This window comes from Berghia stephanieae, chromosome 2 (assembly GCF_034508935.2).
Source record: "Berghia stephanieae isolate SIO BIC M18660-M18661 chromosome 2, UCSD_Bste_1.3, whole genome shotgun sequence".
NCBI classification, from domain to species: Eukaryota; Metazoa; Mollusca; class Gastropoda; order Nudibranchia; family Aeolidiidae; genus Berghia; species Berghia stephanieae.
Window position 1 is genome coordinate 27,683,396 of NC_088361.1, and position 19,788 is coordinate 27,703,183.

The window sequence follows — 19,788 nt, forward strand, 5'->3', positions numbered from 1 at the left end:
ATAATTACACGCTTTGAAAATACTTATCCTCATGGAAAGGGACAAATGCCAAGAAGAGAAACAATAAGTGCCAGACAAATTAAATTCATCAAGCGATGTTCAATGAAACATTAGTTTCTAGGAGTTTATTGCCACACTTTACTGTTTGTGTCTAATTAAAAATAATGTTACACAGCGCTCAAGACATATTTAAAGTTCAGTGTCTGCAGTTTAAATCTAAGCAGCCGTGCCTAGCCAAAAGCAATCCATTGTGTGATATAGAAATGTACTTAGAAAAAGGGAGGAGATTTAGATTTTTTTTTGTTTTTTAAAATTTATTTTGATATAGAAAGAAATCTTTAAAAAATATTATCATCTCTCAAAGAAAAATAGCACACTCATATCAGGGAACCGATAAATAAAATAAAAATTCACCGTGGACTTACCTATGCTACCTGTTTGTCTTTAAAGTGCGTATAACACATGTAGGTCATATCAGCGCCAATGAAAAGAAAGAAAATGGGATAGTCAAAAAATTCTAGATTTACAATTAAAGCACTAAAGTCAGGGTAAGACAAAGGGAATTGGTTCAAATAGTGAACAGATGTAGATTCCAAGAGCATACCATCAATGTACTTAGTCTGAGATCACCTAAAGTCTTGTGTTTGTTTTTAAGGGTTTTACGGCGCTTGCAACACATAAAGGTCATATCAGCGCCAGTAAAAAGGAAGAAAATGGGATAGTAAAAAGTTCTAGAATTACAATTTAAGCACCCAAGAAAAGGTAAGACAAAGGGGAATTTGTTCAAATAGGAAACAGATGCAGATTCCAAGAGCACACTATCAAAGTACTCAGTTTGAGATCACCTAAAAGTCTCATCCAGACACAAGCACAGGTCCCCACTAAGAAGAGGAATACACTCAAATGTTTACAAATCATATGTTAAAAATGAAAAGAATAACATCACATAACAGAGATGATTTACGAGGAAAAAAATATCATCTCCCGAAACTATAACTATATATAACTATTTCCCTCCCAGCCAAGGTCAGGACAAAACCAAACAATCTCGCCCCAAGACAAAGACAGAAAGCAATTGGAAAACAGATAAAGGGGGATAGAAGACACAAGCACCTAAAGTCTCATCCAGACACAATCAAAGGATCCCAATAAGAGGAACACACTCAAATGTTTACAAGATGTGTTCAAAACAAAAAATAACGATATATAGAGATGATTTATAAGGAAAAAAATATCACCCCCAAGACTAAAACTATACATTTGACTGTTTCCCTCTCAGCCAAGGACTTGTGCAAGGGCCAGGACAAAACCAAGTAATAGTAATACCATTCCCAGTCAAAGACAAAAAGCAACTTGGAAAAAGAAAAAGGGGAATAGACGACACAGCAAGTGACCACCTACCCAAAAAGACCCTACCCAGGTACGGCGCTTGAAACATATTTAGGTCATTTCGACACCAGTAATACGGAAGAAAATAGTATGGTCGAAATATTTTAGATATTAACAATTCAAAGCAAACAAGAAAAAGTAACACAAAGGGCAATGGTCCAAATAAGGAATAGATGTGTACTTAGTTTGAGATCACCTACAAATCTGACCCAGAACCAAGCGCAGGATCCTACTCAGAGGAATACGCTCAAATGCTTACAAAACATATAATCAAAACAGGACATATAATAGAACACAACAGAGAAGTGAAATTTGCAAGGAAAAATACAAAACAATCTCCCAAAACTATAACAGTTTCCAAGGCAAGGTCTCTAGTTAGGACAAACCAAGAAATCTCATTCCAAGACAAAACACAGAAACCAAGTTAGAAAACAGATATAGCAGGAATATAAAACACAGCAAGGCAAGTAACCTCCCTGCTCACAATGGGAGGTCAAAAAAACCCACCCAGTAAACTACCTGACACAGAAAGAAAGTCCTCTGTCAGTTTTGTTTTTTTATTATCACAAGTCAATACATTAGTAATAATAAATATGTTGTACATGTAACAAAAAGAAAGCATGGAGTGCATTAGACACTTCGGCACAAATTGAATATTTTTAGGATAATAACTTTATGAAATCTGAATAGAAAATTCATTGCCATAAACAGTTTTCATTTGTTTTAAATTTATCATAAAACATAATTCTCATTTACCATGTCTCGTGCTTTGTTATGTAATTAGACATTATCATATTATTTCTATGTGGAAAACCCATTCTAGAATTTAATCCCAAATTTAGTTTTTATAGAATGTGTGACACAGGTCATGGGATGAATAATGAGATTTTTTATTTTTCTCTTCTGTTTATACCAGAGTGCTAAAAAAAGAAAGAAGCTAATACACTGCTTACACAAGTTTAGTAATCATATTGTGTAACACTCTTGTCACAAGTGCAAAAAAATTATAGAGGAATGGTTCACAGAAATAGATCAAAGCAGGAATATTCTGAGGCCAACCAAAATCTCGTACAAATGCTAGGGCAACATTAAAAGAGGGATATTCCGGTGCTTTAAAAAAAAAAAACAAAAAAAACCTTCAGACTGGAAAAAACATCCCTCACAAAAGATTACACGCTATTCCTTAGCCTCCTGATACCAATCTTAAAGTGGCATGGATTGTATATGAGTGAAACTAATATAAGCAGAAAGAAATTATTAAATTATTTACCCCAGAGCCTGCCCCCCCCCCCCCCCCCCCCTTTCCTCAACACTATGTACACAGAGCATATTTTACTTCTTCCTCATATTAATTAACACAATCCATTTTCATATCATCACCCTAATGATTGTCTTTCTTCCGTGTTGGCATCACCCTTATCTATATCCTGATCATCAACAGCCTCTAAATTTTTCATTTCTTTATCATTGTCACCACTTCCCATATCATTCATTTCCTCCTCATCATTATCTGGTTTGTGGAAAGATTGAATATTCTGACTTCCATCCAAATTTTTCTCTGATACATTGTCTTGTAATGTGTTATCTCCTCTGTCACAGTCATTTTCAAAAACTAAATTCATCGCCTTTGATTCATCCTTTGATGAATTCTCCTCCACTCTCATATTTCTCTCATTTTCCAACCTTAAATCATTTGTGGAACCAACATTCTCATCATCTGACATTTCTGAGATGTCATTTTGACCACTTTGCTGCTCTTCAGAATTCACATCTGTCATTTCTGAGGGAGAATGATTTGGTCCAGACACAGCGGGCAAAGGATTCGATAATAGTGGACTGCTTATCTGTTCACTGTTTACTGAAACAAATATTTGACATTTAAATTTGATTAAATAATATTTTCTGCTATATTATTAGTAGAATAAGTAACAATTCATATTGACTAGCACATATTACATCTTTAGCATTAAAACTAAAGTGCAGTCAACATAATTCGAACTCTGATGAATTGACTTTCTGATAAATCATACAAATCTTGTTGTAATGGATTTTCCCCCTCTTTATCTTTATGAATTAATAATGGTTAAATTGAACTCAAACACTCGTCCTCTTTTTAATTCCAAGTAGATTGAGTACGCAAGTATTTTTAAAATCCTGAAACGAGCTGCCACTGTAACCTGATTTTTTGTCCTCCCTTCCAACTTGAAACTTTCAACGTGCACTACAATCATGGCATGGCCTCATACGTGTAATACCCCCATTCACCCCTCCCCCTTTCCCTCACTGGATAATGTAACACGTTGTGCTGTGGGCAGTGAAGGCTAAGCAGGGGTGGGTGGGGAGTCATGGGCTTTAAAGTCAATGAAACAAAACCCAAAAAGAAAACCCAGTCCATTGCCAGCTTCCCCCTCCTTACCTTGCTATACCGTAATTGGCAGCACAAAGCAAACATGCCCCCACACTCACCAAACAACCCCATTCCCCCTTATTCCCTCCCTCTCTTCTTCATAACACATACTATACAGCCTGTTCACTGTTATGCATCAGCTCTCTCTCCTACTTTTTTCAACAATGCTACCGGTCTGTTATGCATTCAGACTCTATTCCTTTTTCTCGAAAACATGCATAGCACGGTCTGTTATGTCTTAAGTAGGCTATGCATTAGACAAAACTTCTCTCTTCTTCTCAACAACAAACAGCACTCAATATGACAGCGACATTCAGGAATCAAACAAGTTAGGTGATACATTCTACTTGTACTGCTTAAACCTTATTTTTCCCCTGTACAATTAAATCATGTAACACGATGTGATATTATTGTAAATAAAAACAAAGTGCAAAGTCAAACTTTTCCTGATATAAGTAGGTACCACAATTGACATCATTTTTTGTGGAAGAAAAAAAGAACTCAACTCACATTATGTGTGTTACTTTTTCTTAACCTGACCATTCAACAGTTGATATTTTGGCCATCGAACTATGTATAATGCTAAAATTGGTAATATTAAAAATATGAGAAATATTACAGGACATCTATTATAATATACAAGAATTAAATCCTTAATGACAAATAATCGTTACCTTTAGCAAGTCTTGCTGCCCGTCGTTCCATAGCCAGCTGCTTGTTCCTCTCTATCCTGGCCTTTGCTTCTTCTGACAGACTCTGTGATAATAATAATAATAATAATAATAATAATAATAATAATAATAATAATAATAATAATAATAATAATAATTAACAAAGGTAAAGATAGTCAAAAGTTTCAAAACTTTTATCATTCACTCATTGATTCATGGAATTCGCTTATACTATTTCACACAGACGGAGCGATTTATTAGAAAAAAATTCAGTTTTTCGGGAATGTGTAGCGTATTAGCGAAGTGGGTGATTGACCGGTGTGCGATTAAGCGGAGTGAACTGTATCTAATTTGACCCTAAACGGTCACGACCAGTATCCCATCCAATCTTGAGTTATTTTTTTGTGCTAGCTCAGAATTGAGTAGGTTAAGAATAAAAAATTATTACCACAGAACTAATGGATGGATTTTGATTTTTTTTTTTTTCAAATCGTACTGGAATAAATTTATAAGAATAATGTATTAGATTGAAAGTTGCAATAACAATTATTTTTTAGATACAGCTTGTGTGATTTGAAGAAACATGTAAACATGACGGAAAAAAAAAATCAAAACACCACAAATTTGATCCTTGACAAAGAACAAATATAACAAAATGATGGTTATTTTGCAAATATTATGTTAACATTAAATACTAGTAACAAATTGCTAAAGTTTAAAGTATCAGTTAAAAACATTTTTTTATGAAAAGAGTGACAAATTCATCCTCCATCCCACCCTATTTTTCACCCAAAAGATCAAACCAATGATACCAAACCGAAAACAGAATCAATTTTTGCTTGTTTTTGTTTTCAAAGTGGATGCTAGAAAAGGAAGGAATAAACATTCCCAGAATGCGGTTCAATTAAACAAAGATAATTAAGTCAGATTTGCAGCAGAAATGATACCTTTAATCATCAGAGCACAAGCAAAAAAGAGGATAATGGATCAATAAACAAAAAACAACAACAAAGAAACCCATAAAACATTTTGTAAACCTCACTCACTGTATTATTATTTTGACTAGATTGAGTTTGAACCTCATTTTGACTTTGTTGTGACATCTGCTCACGCTCTAATTCAGCAGCGGTACTAAGGAACTCTTCAATTTCATCATCATTTGGAATCTGAAACAAACAAAAAAAAAACAACACATGAAGGATTTGTAAAAATTCTGTAATAATAGAGACAGAAAGCTATTATTATAGTCGGTCAACAAAGTTACATCTCTTCAAACGTTCAAAATAAACTCGACAACTTCATCTACTTAATAAAAAGTAGCAAAAACCATACAACTGTCATTTCTTAATGGAGATTTCAAGACCAGTTTTTATTTTAAGGGAGTGGGGGAGGGGATTGAAACCATAATTTAAATTAGCAACAATAAATGGGGATTGTCCCAGGAGACTAAGGATGAATAACAAATCACAGAACAGTCATGGAATATGAACATAAAAATTGCTTCCATCACTACACTTTCAATCTTCAGAAAATATCTGAGGCAAACAAAAAAGCAGATGATTAAGTTAAACATTTTTTAAGAATGCACTCCCCTCTTCTTCCACATCAAAGAAATTTTACTTTAATTTGAATAAGAGAATCAATTAATCATCAAATACCATTCATTAATTGTTGAGAAGCCATCTTTCATTTCAGACAAAGCCTATACTATGACAATGTAGTCAAATTACAGTAACAAAATACTGGGTGAGGAATCTGACAGAAGACAGCCACATCACTTGATGGTTACACCGTTAGTGTTTGCCACAGCATGCGATAAAAAACAAAACAATTCACTTTTTTTAAAAAACACTACACTCATGGACAGAATACTGTCCTTCACCAATTGCTTCAATATGCAGTGCAACATCAGATGCTATGCATAAGTTGGTGTTTCCCTACAATATGAGAAAGGGTTGACATCAGCAGACTAAGAAAGTTGAACCTCTAAGCAAGTACTTGTCATGGTGTTAAATGAAAATTGAACATGATCAGTAAGAGGAAAGGTGATGTTATAACTTTGCACTCATTTACGTTCATGATAAGATAATGACAACCCTTACTTGATTTGAAAATGAACTATTTTTAGCAGAAGTGTTTTCTTCATTGGTCTCATCCACTTCATCCCCTTCTCTACGAACATCCTGTTCATCCTCTTCAAAATCTGTTGGCAAGATTGGCATTCCCAAACGAATCCGCTTCACACAGGTCTAGAAGGATATTTATTTTTAAAAAAAAAGAAAAACAGATGAAGACCATGAGACATAATTGTAAGAGATCATTTTGTGAATACAAATTTTAAAAGTAAGAAATTATAAAAAGCATTAAAATGTGTTGGTAAGTAATCATCTCAATACCCTGCATCACATTTCTTATATCTAGGTGAGATGAGGTTGTGATGTTTATCATGATGTTTTTCTACCCTACTTTTTCACTCCCCCTTCTTTTCATTCATTTTAAAAATAGAACAAATGACAGGCAACTAACACAAAGTAGGGATAATTGGGTAAGTAAAATATAAAAACAAGACTTGTATCTTTTGAATGTATTGGTCTGTTTTCAAATAAAAGTTGCAAACCAACTTGAGAGCAACTCAAAACCTGACCACATTCTGAGCTGCTGAAAATCTAAGAAAACATAATCCTTGGAAATCACTGTTATCTTTCAAAAAAGAAAAGGAATGAAAAATGAAAATAGAGTTGTATTTTACCAGTACGGATCTATCAACACACACAGACAAACAATTTATAATATATCATTCATATATAAATTTACCTCCTCAACATGGCAATGGAATAAATAATAATACAGTTCACTTTTTTCATCTTCAAGCAGAAATTTGACTTAGGGTCTATTCCAAGGGAAGACTGGAATAACGCAGGTGTCAGTCGCAGCGCAACAGCATAAACTGAGCTAAGGAGAAGTAGCCTGCTGAAGGCCACATAATGCTATATATCGAACTAGTTATCTTTTGGGTGGGTAGGCAACCAGATTGACAATTTTCGATCAAATCGGGAGAGTTGGCGGGTCACCAAGTAAAAAGGATGGAGCTGCCAATAAGGCCAAACATTGGATTGTTCAACAGCTTTATCAAAGGGCAATTAGAAATAGTCCTGTTCATTCTCATATCTCCCAAAGCCTTTTAATCCCCACATGATTTTCATTAAGTATAAGGAAACAAACATCAGAAATATCTAAGTAAAAATTTTTAAAAAAGAAAAAAAATCTTTTAAAGCTTTGGTATGGAAATTTGACACACCTGATAAACCTCTCGAAAATGGGAGCCATTTGGAGAAAGAAATAACATTTTTGATCAAAAACATTTTGCTGCATCTTTGAAAAGAACAACGTAGATAACAGTTCCAATATCCTGTAAGTTATGGTAGTGCTATATTGAATTTTTCCGTTTTTGAGGGTGCATTTTTATTGGTTATTGAATACAACTATCTAATGACTACGCATGTGGATTACACATAGCAAGTTTTTATAACAATTTCTCAATAGCTTACATTACCTGGACTGGTTTTTTAGCTCCAAGTCTTTCAATTCTCTCTAAAACTTCTGTAAAAGGCATCTTTGGGAACAATCTGTGACCCCAATGTTCCAAGTGATGCATTATGGTTTTTAGGTCCTCGGCCTGAAGTTATAAATAAATAAATAATTAAAATTCTGTAATTCTGATTTAATCACACAGATCACATGATTGCTTTCACTTGTGTTTGCAAGCTGGAAGTTGTTGGCAATTAAATAGGTGATTTAAAAGTTTCCTCTTTATATATATATGGAAAAGAGTTTTACTGAGGCCATACAGCTCTAGAATTATCAAAACTTCATAAAGAGTGCTGAGACAATATGATATTTTCAGTCCTTCAAATTTAGAATTGAGTACGTTGAAAATTCTGAGTGTTGGGAATGATGTCTTAAGCCTCATTATTGAATGTTGATAGTCAATTTTTCCAATATTTTATCATTTATTAATTGCTATTGTTAAGAAGTAGCTGAGTAATTGAATGATTCTTCAATGATGGCTATTGTTCAGGAGTTGAATTACCTGAAGTATAAAATATTTTCCAAAATTTAACAATGTAGTTGTAGTCTTCATCGTTATATATATAGACCTGTAAATGAGCTCTATAAAAATTGACTGAAACTCTTCGACAAACTGAAGATTCAATTTTTTTTTTAAAATAAGGGCATCATTGGAGAGGAGAGTGATAAATACAATATATCAAAATAGTGGGTGTTATTTCTTACTGGAAGTATGACTGCCATAATTTGATGTAGAAGGAATGCTAAATAAGCATGTCATTCATATAGGTAAAGATGACTTCATCAAAGTCATATTCCTGCCTCTGGAATTTTTTTGACATAGAAAAATAATCACCATTATCATCTTTAACTTCTAGCCATGCATGACCAATTGAATTTATTCCTCACTGGACTCACATCTTTATCGATGCTCGACAAGTCTGAATAGCTCAGCCATTGTGAGAACATTAGAATAATGTAGCAATGAGCAAACTTGATTTTCAATCAGTAAATGACAGAGAAAAAAAAACTTAAATAAATATGACTTCAGGCCAATACACTGAGACTGAATTATTAAGTAGAAGTGAATTATCAAGAAGAAACTTCAGCAGGCGTAGCGGAAAAATTCAAAGAATCGAAATGAAGGTAAATCGCCACAAAACAGCAAGCTCGCTTGGGCTTGAGCAAAACAATGCCAGAAAACGTCCTGATTTGCACGGGAATTAATTAGGCTACTTACCATTGTTCCTTATGATCAGGTACTCAATCAGTGAAGAAACTGTCAACCAGTTTGTTTACAACGTGAGGCAATCGAAATGTGCTTGTAGCAATCTATCCTAACTTTCGATTTGAAGATGTCTACATAACGGACTTGCAGCATTCGCAATTTACTTTATCATACTTTTGAGACTCCCCAGGTAAATGTGGTCAATTTTGGCTTAGATGAAACAGTGAAATTTATCGCTCGGTGGCTCAGTTAAAATTGGCTACAGTTGGGATCACGACGGTTTGGAAAGTGAAAAAATAATTTAACGAAGGATGTGTGAAAATACCCAGGGAAGTGTTCAGACACAACTTTTATAAAAAGCGTCGCTTTGTCTTGGCAATATATACATCGTTAATATAAACGGTCCCCATGAGCTATGCATAGCGCTGTGGAACACTCCTAATTATTTTACGGTCATTCGACTACGATTTGTGAATTCTTTCTTTTTTTATTTCTTTCTTTCTTTCTTTCCTTTTTTAAATATTTGAGTTTGACAAATTGACTGATTTCAGTTAATTGACTGAGAATTTACAGGTCTATATATAAAGAAGGACAAGCACATAAAATATTTGGCTTTGTGACCATCTGAATCCAGAGTTATATGATGCGTAAGACCAGTATTTGTTTGGACACTATAATTATGTAACCCATCCCATGAAATGTAAAAGAATGGCATACTTTTTACTATCCGATTCTATTTTCCATACACTCAATCAAATGTCACAAACAAATGAAGATTAAATAAGTGATGATAAAAAAGCATTAATGGAAATACAGTAGATAATAAAGGCACAAAGGATCAAATTCTGCAATGCCACTCTTGTTTCAGACAAAAATAAAATGAACACTAAAATCAAAATAAAATTCACTTTTATTAGAGAGAAGATTTCATTGCCTTAATACATTCCTAAAGTCAATTTCAAACCAATGGGAAGACAGTGTGACTTCCAGTGGAAAAGGAAGATCATTTCGTGAAATTCATCATATCCAAAATTAAATAATATTAATATCAAAATTGCTTTTAACTTTTATGGGGATTTATAATTAAAATGAATCTACCTCGTGGTGTTTGCCTTTAAGTTTCACGTTCTTGAAAACCTTGGGCAAAATTGGTATACCACGCTCTCCTGTGAGCCTGCCAATAAAAGAAAAGATTAAAGTCAGTCACTGAAATTTTGTTTCTGGTAAAGATTACCTAACTAAAGGTGCTATTTGAAATGACAAATTGATGGCAAAACCATTGTGTCCTAGTAGGCATAAAAAACTAGCACTTAACTCCAAAATGTATCATTAGACATATGCACATTATTATATATATGCCCAGTGTTATTCCCCTCTCCCCACCACAGAACCATTTTTTTTTAGGTATCTCAAGTTCAATTGAGAGAGTTTTATAATGCCCTGTAAAAATTCTTAAAGTGTTTTTTATTTTGCAATCATGTGGCCTTAGCTCAATTATCATATAGATTCTGAAAAATGTACTATTCAAAAATACTATAATATATGAAGGATCAACTACATGGTGAAACAATAAAGCTGAGACAATGAACACACCTGGTAGCATCCAGTTTTATGTAAGTCCTTTTTTGCACATTTTTAGATGCCCCTTTTAAACTTTTTAGTTTTGCGAGCAATTCAGGATTATCTGAAAGTGACAAATTAAAAAAAAAAAATTACGACTTATTTAAGAAATTATGATGAGTGAGTGAGAGAGAGAGAGAGAGAGAGAGAGAGAGAGAGAGAGAGAGAGAGAGAGAGAGAGAGAGAGAGAGAGAGAGAGAGAGAGAGAGAGAGAGAGAGAGAAGAGAGAGAGAGAGAGAGAGAGAGAGAGAGAGAGAGAGAGAGAGAGAGAGAGAGAGAGAGAGAGAGAGAGAGAGAGAGAGAGAGAGAGAGAGAGATGACAAACGCATGTATTGTCCTTTTACTCTTGTAAGCAATGATAGGTGAGGGCAGTGTGTCACGGATGAAAAGGTGTCGTATCATGTAACATTGAAATGAGTAAAGAAGAGGATTTGTGTTGAACAAAGCAAGTGTGTCGAGTTGGAGTATCTTATCAGATAACATTTTTTATAACACTAGTTCACTGATCAAAAACATTGCTGTCAGTGATGGTAGTGGGAGGGAGGTTGAGGTACCTCCATGATGAAGATGGATAAAGATGGGTGGAGGGGAGGCCAAGCGGCTGAATAATGAGTCAGCCTTCCAGCCTCCTCCAGTTTCCCTCAAATGAAAAAAAAAATATTTAAAAAAACAAACAAACCCCAGTTGGTAAAAGCTTAAACTACTTAACTAATCATTAAATTTATGTCAACCTTTTACCATCATGTTGCTTAAAAATAATTCTATCATCATTTCACCTGTTAAAGGTTCATCACCCCCCTCAGCTTGTTCATTGTCATCATATCTTGTGTCCATCATAGGCTGCAAGTTTCCTTCCAAATCTAGATCATCCAAGTCAGGAAGTCTTGTGGGGACAACATCATCATCATTTTCATCAAAAATATCATCCATTTCAAGCGGTATGGTCTCCATCTTTGCAAAAATTTGGTTAGAAGACAAAATCTGACAAAAACTGAAAGTGGAAGAAATTAATTGCCTATCAATAAAAGGGTAAAAATTTGGCATGAAGAAAGTTAATAAGAAATATGACACTACAGAGATATTACTGCAATTGATAATTATTTCCTTTTCAATATCACAGTGAAAACAATATTGCGTAGGTGTGAACTGTGGAAAAGTAGTAGTCCTGGTTGAGCCTTAAAAACGCTACTATTTATCCATGTATATGTTTTGTTAGTCAAATGTTTTGTTTCCAAAGAAAAAAAAACAGAGCTCTCTTTTTAAAAGGGCTACATTTTTTTCAATGTCAAAAAAAAAAAAAAGGTCAATTTTTTAAACAACCCCAACATACAAATGTGTAGTTCGCCTAACCGGAAGTCATGTAGTTATTTCATTCCCTAATTGTGTGATTTTTATTGATTTCTAAAACAAGTCTGGAATATTTTTAAACAGTCGTTTTAATAAAGTTTTATTCTATATTGTGATACATATTTCTCGGAAATTTATAAGAGGATTTTTATTATAAATTAATTTTTTAGTGGTGTAGATCCCAGTGTTTGAAGTATTTTACTAGACATTTATTGTTTACATTTACGTTATGATTTTTAGTCACGATGTGCCATATCTCGTACGTGCAACCCTGACCCAAGTCTCTATTTTGTTAAGTCGGGCAGTTGTAATTGTCTCCCACCAGACATCGGGGGACTGGATTGCTGCTATTACTGGGCCCCATTCTTTAGGCATTGTTGTTGCCAGCATTCCCGACTATACGCACAGATTTGCAAAGTTTTAAATCTACGTGGTGGTGATGATGATGTAGCGGTGGTGGTTGTAGTGGTGGTATGGGAGATAATGATGTGGTGATGGAAGTTGTGCTGCTAGTGATAATGATGAGGTCGTGGTAGTTGTTGCAGTGGCGCTAGAGATTATGACGAAATGGTGGTTGTATTGATGATGATGTGGTTGTGGTTATAGTTAAAGGGATAATACTGACCAGTGGTATCAGTGCCTTAGTGATACCAAAAAAATCCCATTTGCCAAATATGTAATATGGAGAGAGAGAAAGGGAGGGGGAGATAGAGAGAATGAAAGAGAGAGAGAGAGAGAGAGAGAGAGAGAGAGAGAGAGAGAGAGAGAGAGAGAGAGAGGGAGAGAGAGAGAGATGGTGGGAGGAAGAGTGACTAAATAGAAAGTTGGGAAAAAAGAATGAAGGAAATATAAACAAGCTAAAATAGTGTAGAAAACGGGAGGGGAGTGCGTGTGTGTGTGTGTGTGTGTGTGAGAGAGAGAGAGAGAGAGAGAGAGAGAGAGAGAGAGAGAAAGAGAGTAGGGGGGAAGGGGAGTAGGAAGTAAAAAGATATCGAAAGTGAGAAAAAAATAAAGGAAATTTAAATAAAGTAAAGGAAAAAAGAGAAAGAAGAAAGAGAGAGAGAGAGAGAGAGAGAGAGAGAGAGAGAGAGAGAGAGAGAGAGAGAGAGAGAGAGAGAGAGAGACATTGTGAAAACTACCTTTTGGTAGTGTCACAGCATGCCTATAGAGGGTATTTTTTGGGAGGCCTTCCGAAAGCTCCTACATCCCCAGTATTCGTGTTTTTTATAATGTTCTGGTAGGGGGTTTGGGAGGGGGAAAACTTTTTTTTTTTTTTAAATCCTCCCTCCTCCCAAACCCCGTACTAGAACATTATAAAAAAAAGTTTCCCCCCTCCCAAACTCCCTACTAGAACAAAAATACTGGGGATGTAGGAGCTTTCGGAAGGCTCCCTATTTTTTATCGGGAGGAGACCCCCCCCCCTTTTTTTTTTTTCTATCGGAGGGTGTGGGAACTTTAATTTTTTTTTACCAAAGTACCTAAAAATGAAACCCAAGTATCTGCTTATTGGAATTGGACGCTGCAACTTATTGAAAGTCCAGATTAATATAATAAAAGTGATGTGAAACTGCGGAAGTCCTTCCTAAGTACTTTCCACCAGATCAAACAAACCCAGCTACCCAATCCCTGCTCGGTAGACAGTGGGCCAGAAAAAAAATCTTGACCACCAGACCAGGCCAGGACTGCCAGGCCCAGGGATCGATCTCAGTATTTTCAGTCTCAGTCCCTTTACTTTTTAAGACTTTTTAAAATTCTTTTCTAGTCTCTACTACAAGGGATCCGCCAAGTCCAATGGCGGTCATATTACTCTTCTTCATTAAGCGCCCCCCCCCCCCCCCCCCCCCCCCCCCCCCCCAAAAAAAAAAAAAGGTGAAACAAACCTTTATAACTGAAAAAAAATTGAATGAGAATGCAAAAAAATCGTGTTAGTGTTAATGAAACCTTCACATTAAGTTGACAAACCAACAATGGTCACGGATTGAAGACTTGAAGATAGGCCTAGATCTAGAGTTGAAAGTTAGTTTTATCGCGGGGATTTCGGTCTAATAATATTGTAATATTAGAGTTGTCTCCTTCTGGAAAGGGAAATCACTGTTGATTCCGCGCCAATGTTTACAACTTGCTCAGAGACTCAGAGTCTTAGCACAGATACCGAGTGTTGAATCAAGAATCTTGGATAGAGCATTTGAATCGTTATGGATTCGAATGAATGAGATTTTAAAAAGATTGGTGCTGGATGAAATAGTTCCATATTAATTTTGCAATCTCATATTACAACATGTCCCAGAAACTAAAGAAGAATAATAGCAAAGTCCAAGTCACTTTGTCCAAATTCTTCTCATCAACGAGTCGTCGAAATACCAACACTGTTACTGACAAGGACAATGCTTTTGAGGTCTCTCTCTCTCTCTCTCTCTCTCTCTCTCTCTCTCTCTCTCTCTCTCTCTCTCTCTCTCTCTCTCTCTTTCTCTCTCTGTGTGTGTATATATATATATATATATATATACAGTGGAACCTCCCGATAACGACATGCCACGGGACCGAGTTTTTATGTCGTTATCCGGAGGTGTCGTTATTTAGAGGTTTCCAAGATGACGGACAAAGTGGGCGTGGTAAGGCCCGCGGGACCAGTTTTTTATTAACATTGACAAAACAAACAAAACATTGTAGTGTATTCCTCTTAGAGGGTAATTGTGCGTGTGTCTGGATGAGACTTTTAGGTGATCTGAACTGAGTACACTGATAGTGTGCTCCTGGAATCTACATCTGTTCCCTATTAAACCATTCCCCTTTGTCTTTTTTTTCTTATGTTATTTCAATTGTAAATCTAGAATGTTTTTTACTATCCAATTTTCTTCCTTTTTACTGGCGCTGATATGACATAGATGTGTCACAAGCGCTATAAAACCCTTTAAAACAAACAAAAACAGGTAATTCGGACGCTGCGAGTTAGATAAAATTCCTCCTCCTCCTCCTCCTCCTCCTCCTCCTCCTCCCACAAAAACACAACTACTACTACTACTACTACTACTACTACTACTACTACTACTACTACTACTACTACTACTACTACTACTACTACTACTACTACTACTACTACTACTATTATTATTATTATTATTATTATTATTATTATTACAACTTCTACTACTACTACTTCTACTACTACTACTACTACTACTACTACTACTACTACTACTACTACTACTACTACTACTATCACCACATAATATCACATTTTCCAAGATTTTGTGTTTACTTGCTTACACTTACATTTATACCTTGGTTTTTGTTAATGCACATCAGCCAAGATTCGTCCAAAAAAAAGCTGCGTTCTCATTGGTTCAAGCAGGAATCGTTTTAATAAACTTTGAGTACTCATACTCGATATTTTTAGTATCAGATATCTACGAAAACTGCCGAAAATCGCCAAAATGATGTCGTTATTCAGAGGTTTTATCAAAAAGTGCGTCGTTATTTGGAGGTTTTCTTTACTGATCTTAAATAGAAAAAAAATCGGGACCATGGGCCAATGTCGTTATCAGGAGGTTGTCGTTATTCTGAGGTGTCGTAATCGGGAGGTTCCACTGTATATACGAAGTGGCAATTCGGACCCGAGTCTGAATTGCTTCCCGTGGCAATTCGGACTCCTGCCACAATGCGCCTACGCAATCACAGGAAGTGTCGGAAGTGGAAACTGGGGCGAAAGTGAAGCGTGGTAGGTAGGGTGGGGGGAGAAGCTGCTCGTTCTTAGTTGTCAGTGTCAGTTGTCAGTCGGTAGGAGGGCGAGTGAGCGAGCAAGTCACGTTTTAGAACTCCCGAAGGTGACTGCCTTCAAAAGCGGTGATCTATTATTCCCCTTTGTCTTACTTTTTCTTGAGTACTTTTTAATTGTAATTCTAGAACTTTTTGCTATCCAATTTCTCCAGTTTTACTGGCGCTGATATGACCTAAATGTGTTGCAAGCTCCTTAAAAAAACAAAACATAGATCTAAATAATCGTGGTCTTTGGGAGATTACAATTGTAGTCGCAATTGTAAACGTTAACAATCAATTTGCCCTCGCATAGAAAAAAGAGTGTCTTTGTGTAATGATTGGAAGATTTATTTGATTTGCCATGAGCGTGTTGCCAAAGATACATGCATGACATATCTCTACATTAATATAATTTGTCATTTGCCGCCGCGAAAAAGTGCAATATGACTTTGGGCATTGGGCGTTTTATTTAAAAGGCAGTATAGGTCGGGCTTTGACAAAAGGCAGTGTCTTAATTCTTTTTTAATTAAAAAAATATGCTGTTTTATTTTTAAATATAAAAATAGAGGCGATTCTTGGCAGCAAGCCATGCAATAGAGCCCCGCCACTGGGGTAGGGGCAGAGTACTGTCTAATACTAATATTATTAGATAATACTGGACTTGGTACCGAAATAAAATAAACACTGGTTGAATACGGAAAGAAAATGATCAACTGGTAATGGGATTGATGGGGGGGGTAACCCACAAACGACCGAGGTGCTGGACGCAGGGGAGAACATGGTGATACGAGATCAAAGAGAAAAAGCCGCCGGCTCTTGGGTTGTGGAAATGATTGCTGGGGGGGGGGGGGGGGGAGTGTGTGTGTGTGTGATTATTCTGTTTTTAATGAATTAGAGATACTCATGAGTGTGTGTGTGTGTTCAGGAAGACCAATACGGTTTCTATAGCTGCAAACGGAATAGTAACTGAGAGTTTCACTAATGATACTAATGATAAGTTCATCATTCTGGCGCATTGCATTGCAGTATTCAGAGTCGAAGAGCCATGGAGTTATTCAGACTCGACCCTGGTTAGCCACGGAGTTCTATTCAGTTTAGACTCGAGTCCGAATTGCCACGGGAAGCAATTCAGACTCGGGTCCGAATTGCCACGGGAAGCAATTCAGACCCGGGTCTGAATAGCCTTTTCCATATATATATGTATCTTTCTATCTATCTATCTATCTATCTCTCTCTCTCTCTCTCTCTAGTCTCTCTCTCTCTCTCTCTCTGTCTCTCTCTCTCTCTCTCTCTCTCTCTCCCTTTCCATGGCTTGCTCTGTCCTCTTCATTTTCCGCTTCTTTATATAATTTAGACTAGACGTCTAATTATATTTTAAATAAAAATCATTTTTTCCACAGTTGCCACAGTCTACCAAATGCCAAATCATTGTACTATTTTTACAACAAATTTTTAATTATAAGTTACAATTATTGGAGCACCAGTTCGTTAACCAAGCAAAAACGGTTCTTTCGTAAAAGTGATCCCTGCCGATCGAGGTAACTGGCGTAACCAGGTTGCCACATTGAATTTTTTGTAGACCTTTTTATTTCTTTCCGAAACAAGGGGGGGGGGGGGGGAATTGAGTTTTCAAAAACATGTAAATATAATCAGGAAGGGGGTAGGGGTGGACTACCGATGCTGAGTCATATTTCCAGTATGATTGACAGAGGTGTCAAAACTATGACACTTGGAATCTTCCGAAATATGGGTTCATCCAACTTAAAGGTTAATTTGTATATATATGATATTAGAAAATATAATGTATTTAAATGCTTTAACCCTCTTCTATGTTATTTTTTTTTATCAACATTATGCATTTCTATTCTATGCCCCAAAGAGCAGGCTGAGATCATTAACAAACAGTTCCAATCTGTCTTCAGTGAGAGAAAAGAATTTTCAAATGCAGAGTTTCTTAACAAGACATCAAGGAAGACCACCAACACTCCTATAATGAATGACATTACCATCACAGAAGAAGGAGTAATGAAACTACTACTTAAACTTAACCCCCACAAAGCCAGTGGTCCTGACAACCTATCCCCCCCGCATCTTAAAAGAATTGGCTCCAGAACTTGCCCCAGGTATCACAGCCATCTTCAAGTCCTCCTTGGCCTCAGGTGTAATACCATCAGATTGGAGAAATGCCAATGTAACACCCGTTTTTAAGAAAGGAAAAGACTACGAAAACTTATAGGCCCATCTCCTTGACATGCATCATCTGCAAACTAATGGAGCACATCATCGTCAGCAACATCATGAATCACTTTGAACAACACAATGTACTAACCGAATACCAACACGGTTTCAGACATTTGCGATCTTGCGAGACCCAACTGCTGGAATTTACGGAAGAGCTGACAACCAATCTGGAGAAGGGACTCCATACAGACGTCCTTATCATGGACTTTGCCAAAGCCTTTGACCGTGTGAATCACAGCCTGCTTATGCACAAGATCCATCATTACGGCATACAGGGCACAACCCAAACATGGATTGATAACTTCCTACATGACCGCCAGCAAGTTGTTAGATCGGGTGTCCCTCAGGGATCTGTCTTAGGACCATGTCTATTCTTGGCATACATTAATGACCTGCCACTTAATCTAACCACGACAACCAGACGCTTTGCAGATGATACTGCAGTCTACAGCACTGACAATGACAAACTGCAAGCGGATCTGCGTCAACTAGAAATATGGGAAGAAAGCTGGGATATGAAGTTCCACCCAGCGAAGTGCAAATCAATGCCCATAACAAGATCAAAAACACCCAAGATAATTGAATACCACTTACATGGACATACATTGGAGACAGTGAATGTTGTAAAATATCTTGGTGTTAGCATGAAAAAAGACCTAACATGGGATGAGCATATTAACAAGATCACAAGTAAGGCAAACAAAACACTGAGATTTTTAAGGTGAAACCTAAAAATTAGCTCCTCGAAAATCGAGGAAAAGGCATACAAAACATTTGTAAGACCTGTTCTGGAATATGCTTCCACTGTTTGGGATCCCCACACCCAAAAATACGTCTCAAAAATTGAATCAGTGCAAAGAAGAGCTGCACACTACGTCCTAAACAGACACCACAACACCCCAAGTGTATCAGACATGCTAGAAAAACTACAGTGGCCGAAATTAGAACACCGCAGATAATCAGCAAGATTAACAATGCTATTTAAGATCAAGCACCACCTCGCTGAATGCCCAGTCATCAAGAAAAAACTAATACCAGCACCTTTGAGACAGAGAAGAGGTAACAACAACCAATACAGCCTCATAACACACAGAACACAATATCGTGGTTTTTCCTTCTTGCCGCGTACGGTCAGGGACTGGAACCAGCTTGACGCTAAAGTGACCGAAGCCACTACAATTGATGCTTTTGTGGCAAGTTGCTATGCAGATACTTAGACCTTACACAAACCATCACTGACCAATGTTGACGACCCCTGAATGTCCCTGGAAATTGATTTTAGACTAACGATTATAAATAAGGAATACAGAGAGATTAGAAAGCAGTTTCATATTTGCCATAATAATCAACCAATTGATTGTGGGCAATCAAAGGAAGAAGAAGAAGTATTGTGATGGCCATGCAAGCTACCGATCAACTGATACAGGAACGCAACTATGGGCTTGATTTAACATTGTTGTAATGGACAAAACTTTGCGTTAGTTTGGGTATTTCCATCACAACAATTCAATGAGCCCATAACAATTTGGGTTATAAGACCAGCTAATCTGTGCACATCGCAA

At 36.4% G+C, this 19,788-nt stretch overlaps 2 protein-coding genes across 5 annotated transcripts in view; one reads left to right on the forward strand and one right to left on the reverse strand.

The window, feature by feature from the left end:
• Positions 1 to 1,932: 1,932 nt before the first annotated feature.
• Positions 1,933 to 14,273, reverse strand: LOC144964615 (uncharacterized). Of its 4 annotated transcripts, none has more exons than XM_078899091.1 (9): positions 14,110 to 14,273; positions 11,659 to 11,873; positions 10,856 to 10,946; positions 10,361 to 10,436; positions 8,021 to 8,143; positions 6,570 to 6,716; positions 5,514 to 5,633; positions 4,471 to 4,552; positions 1,933 to 3,247 (listed from the first exon to the last, which is right to left on the reverse strand). In XM_078899091.1, the coding sequence occupies exons 2-9, from the start codon at positions 11,831 to 11,833 to the stop codon at positions 2,766 to 2,768; spliced, it is 1,296 nt and encodes a 431-aa protein (XP_078755217.1). In that variant the 5' UTR covers positions 11,834 to 11,873; positions 14,110 to 14,273; the 3' UTR covers positions 1,933 to 2,765. The 4 variants fall into 4 exon arrangements, with proteins under 4 accessions (XP_078755217.1, XP_078755215.1, XP_078755216.1 ...); XM_078899089.1 differs by having other exon boundaries at positions 2,675 to 3,247; positions 14,171 to 14,270; XM_078899090.1 differs by having other exon boundaries at positions 2,675 to 3,247; positions 14,192 to 14,265.
• A 35-nt stretch (positions 14,274 to 14,308) lies between these two features.
• Positions 14,309 to 19,788, forward strand: part of LOC144964616 (DNA mismatch repair protein Msh3-like) — a 49,455-nt gene continuing 43,975 nt past the window's right edge. Inside the window, exon 1 of the mRNA XM_078899093.1 lies at positions 14,309 to 14,624. Within this exon, the coding sequence (XP_078755219.1) occupies positions 14,508 to 14,624 (117 nt within the window). The 5' untranslated portion in view covers positions 14,309 to 14,507. The remainder of the gene's footprint in view (positions 14,625 to 19,788) is intronic.

What these genes read in the sequence shown, in the direction of transcription:
- LOC144964615 (XM_078899091.1), bottom strand. Translation starts at nt 11,833, where the DNA reads ATGGAGACCATACCGCTTGAAATGGATGATATTTTTGATGAAAATGAT. An exon ending in TTAAAGGCAAACACCACGAG is followed by an intron (nt 8,144 to 10,360) that starts GTAGATTCATTT and finishes TTATAACTTCAG; the next exon opens with GCCGAGGACCTAAAAACCAT. An exon ending in GGCAGCAAGACTTGCTAAAG is followed by an intron (nt 3,248 to 4,470) that starts GTAACGATTATT and finishes TATTTGTTTCAG; the next exon opens with TAAACAGTGAACAGATAAGC.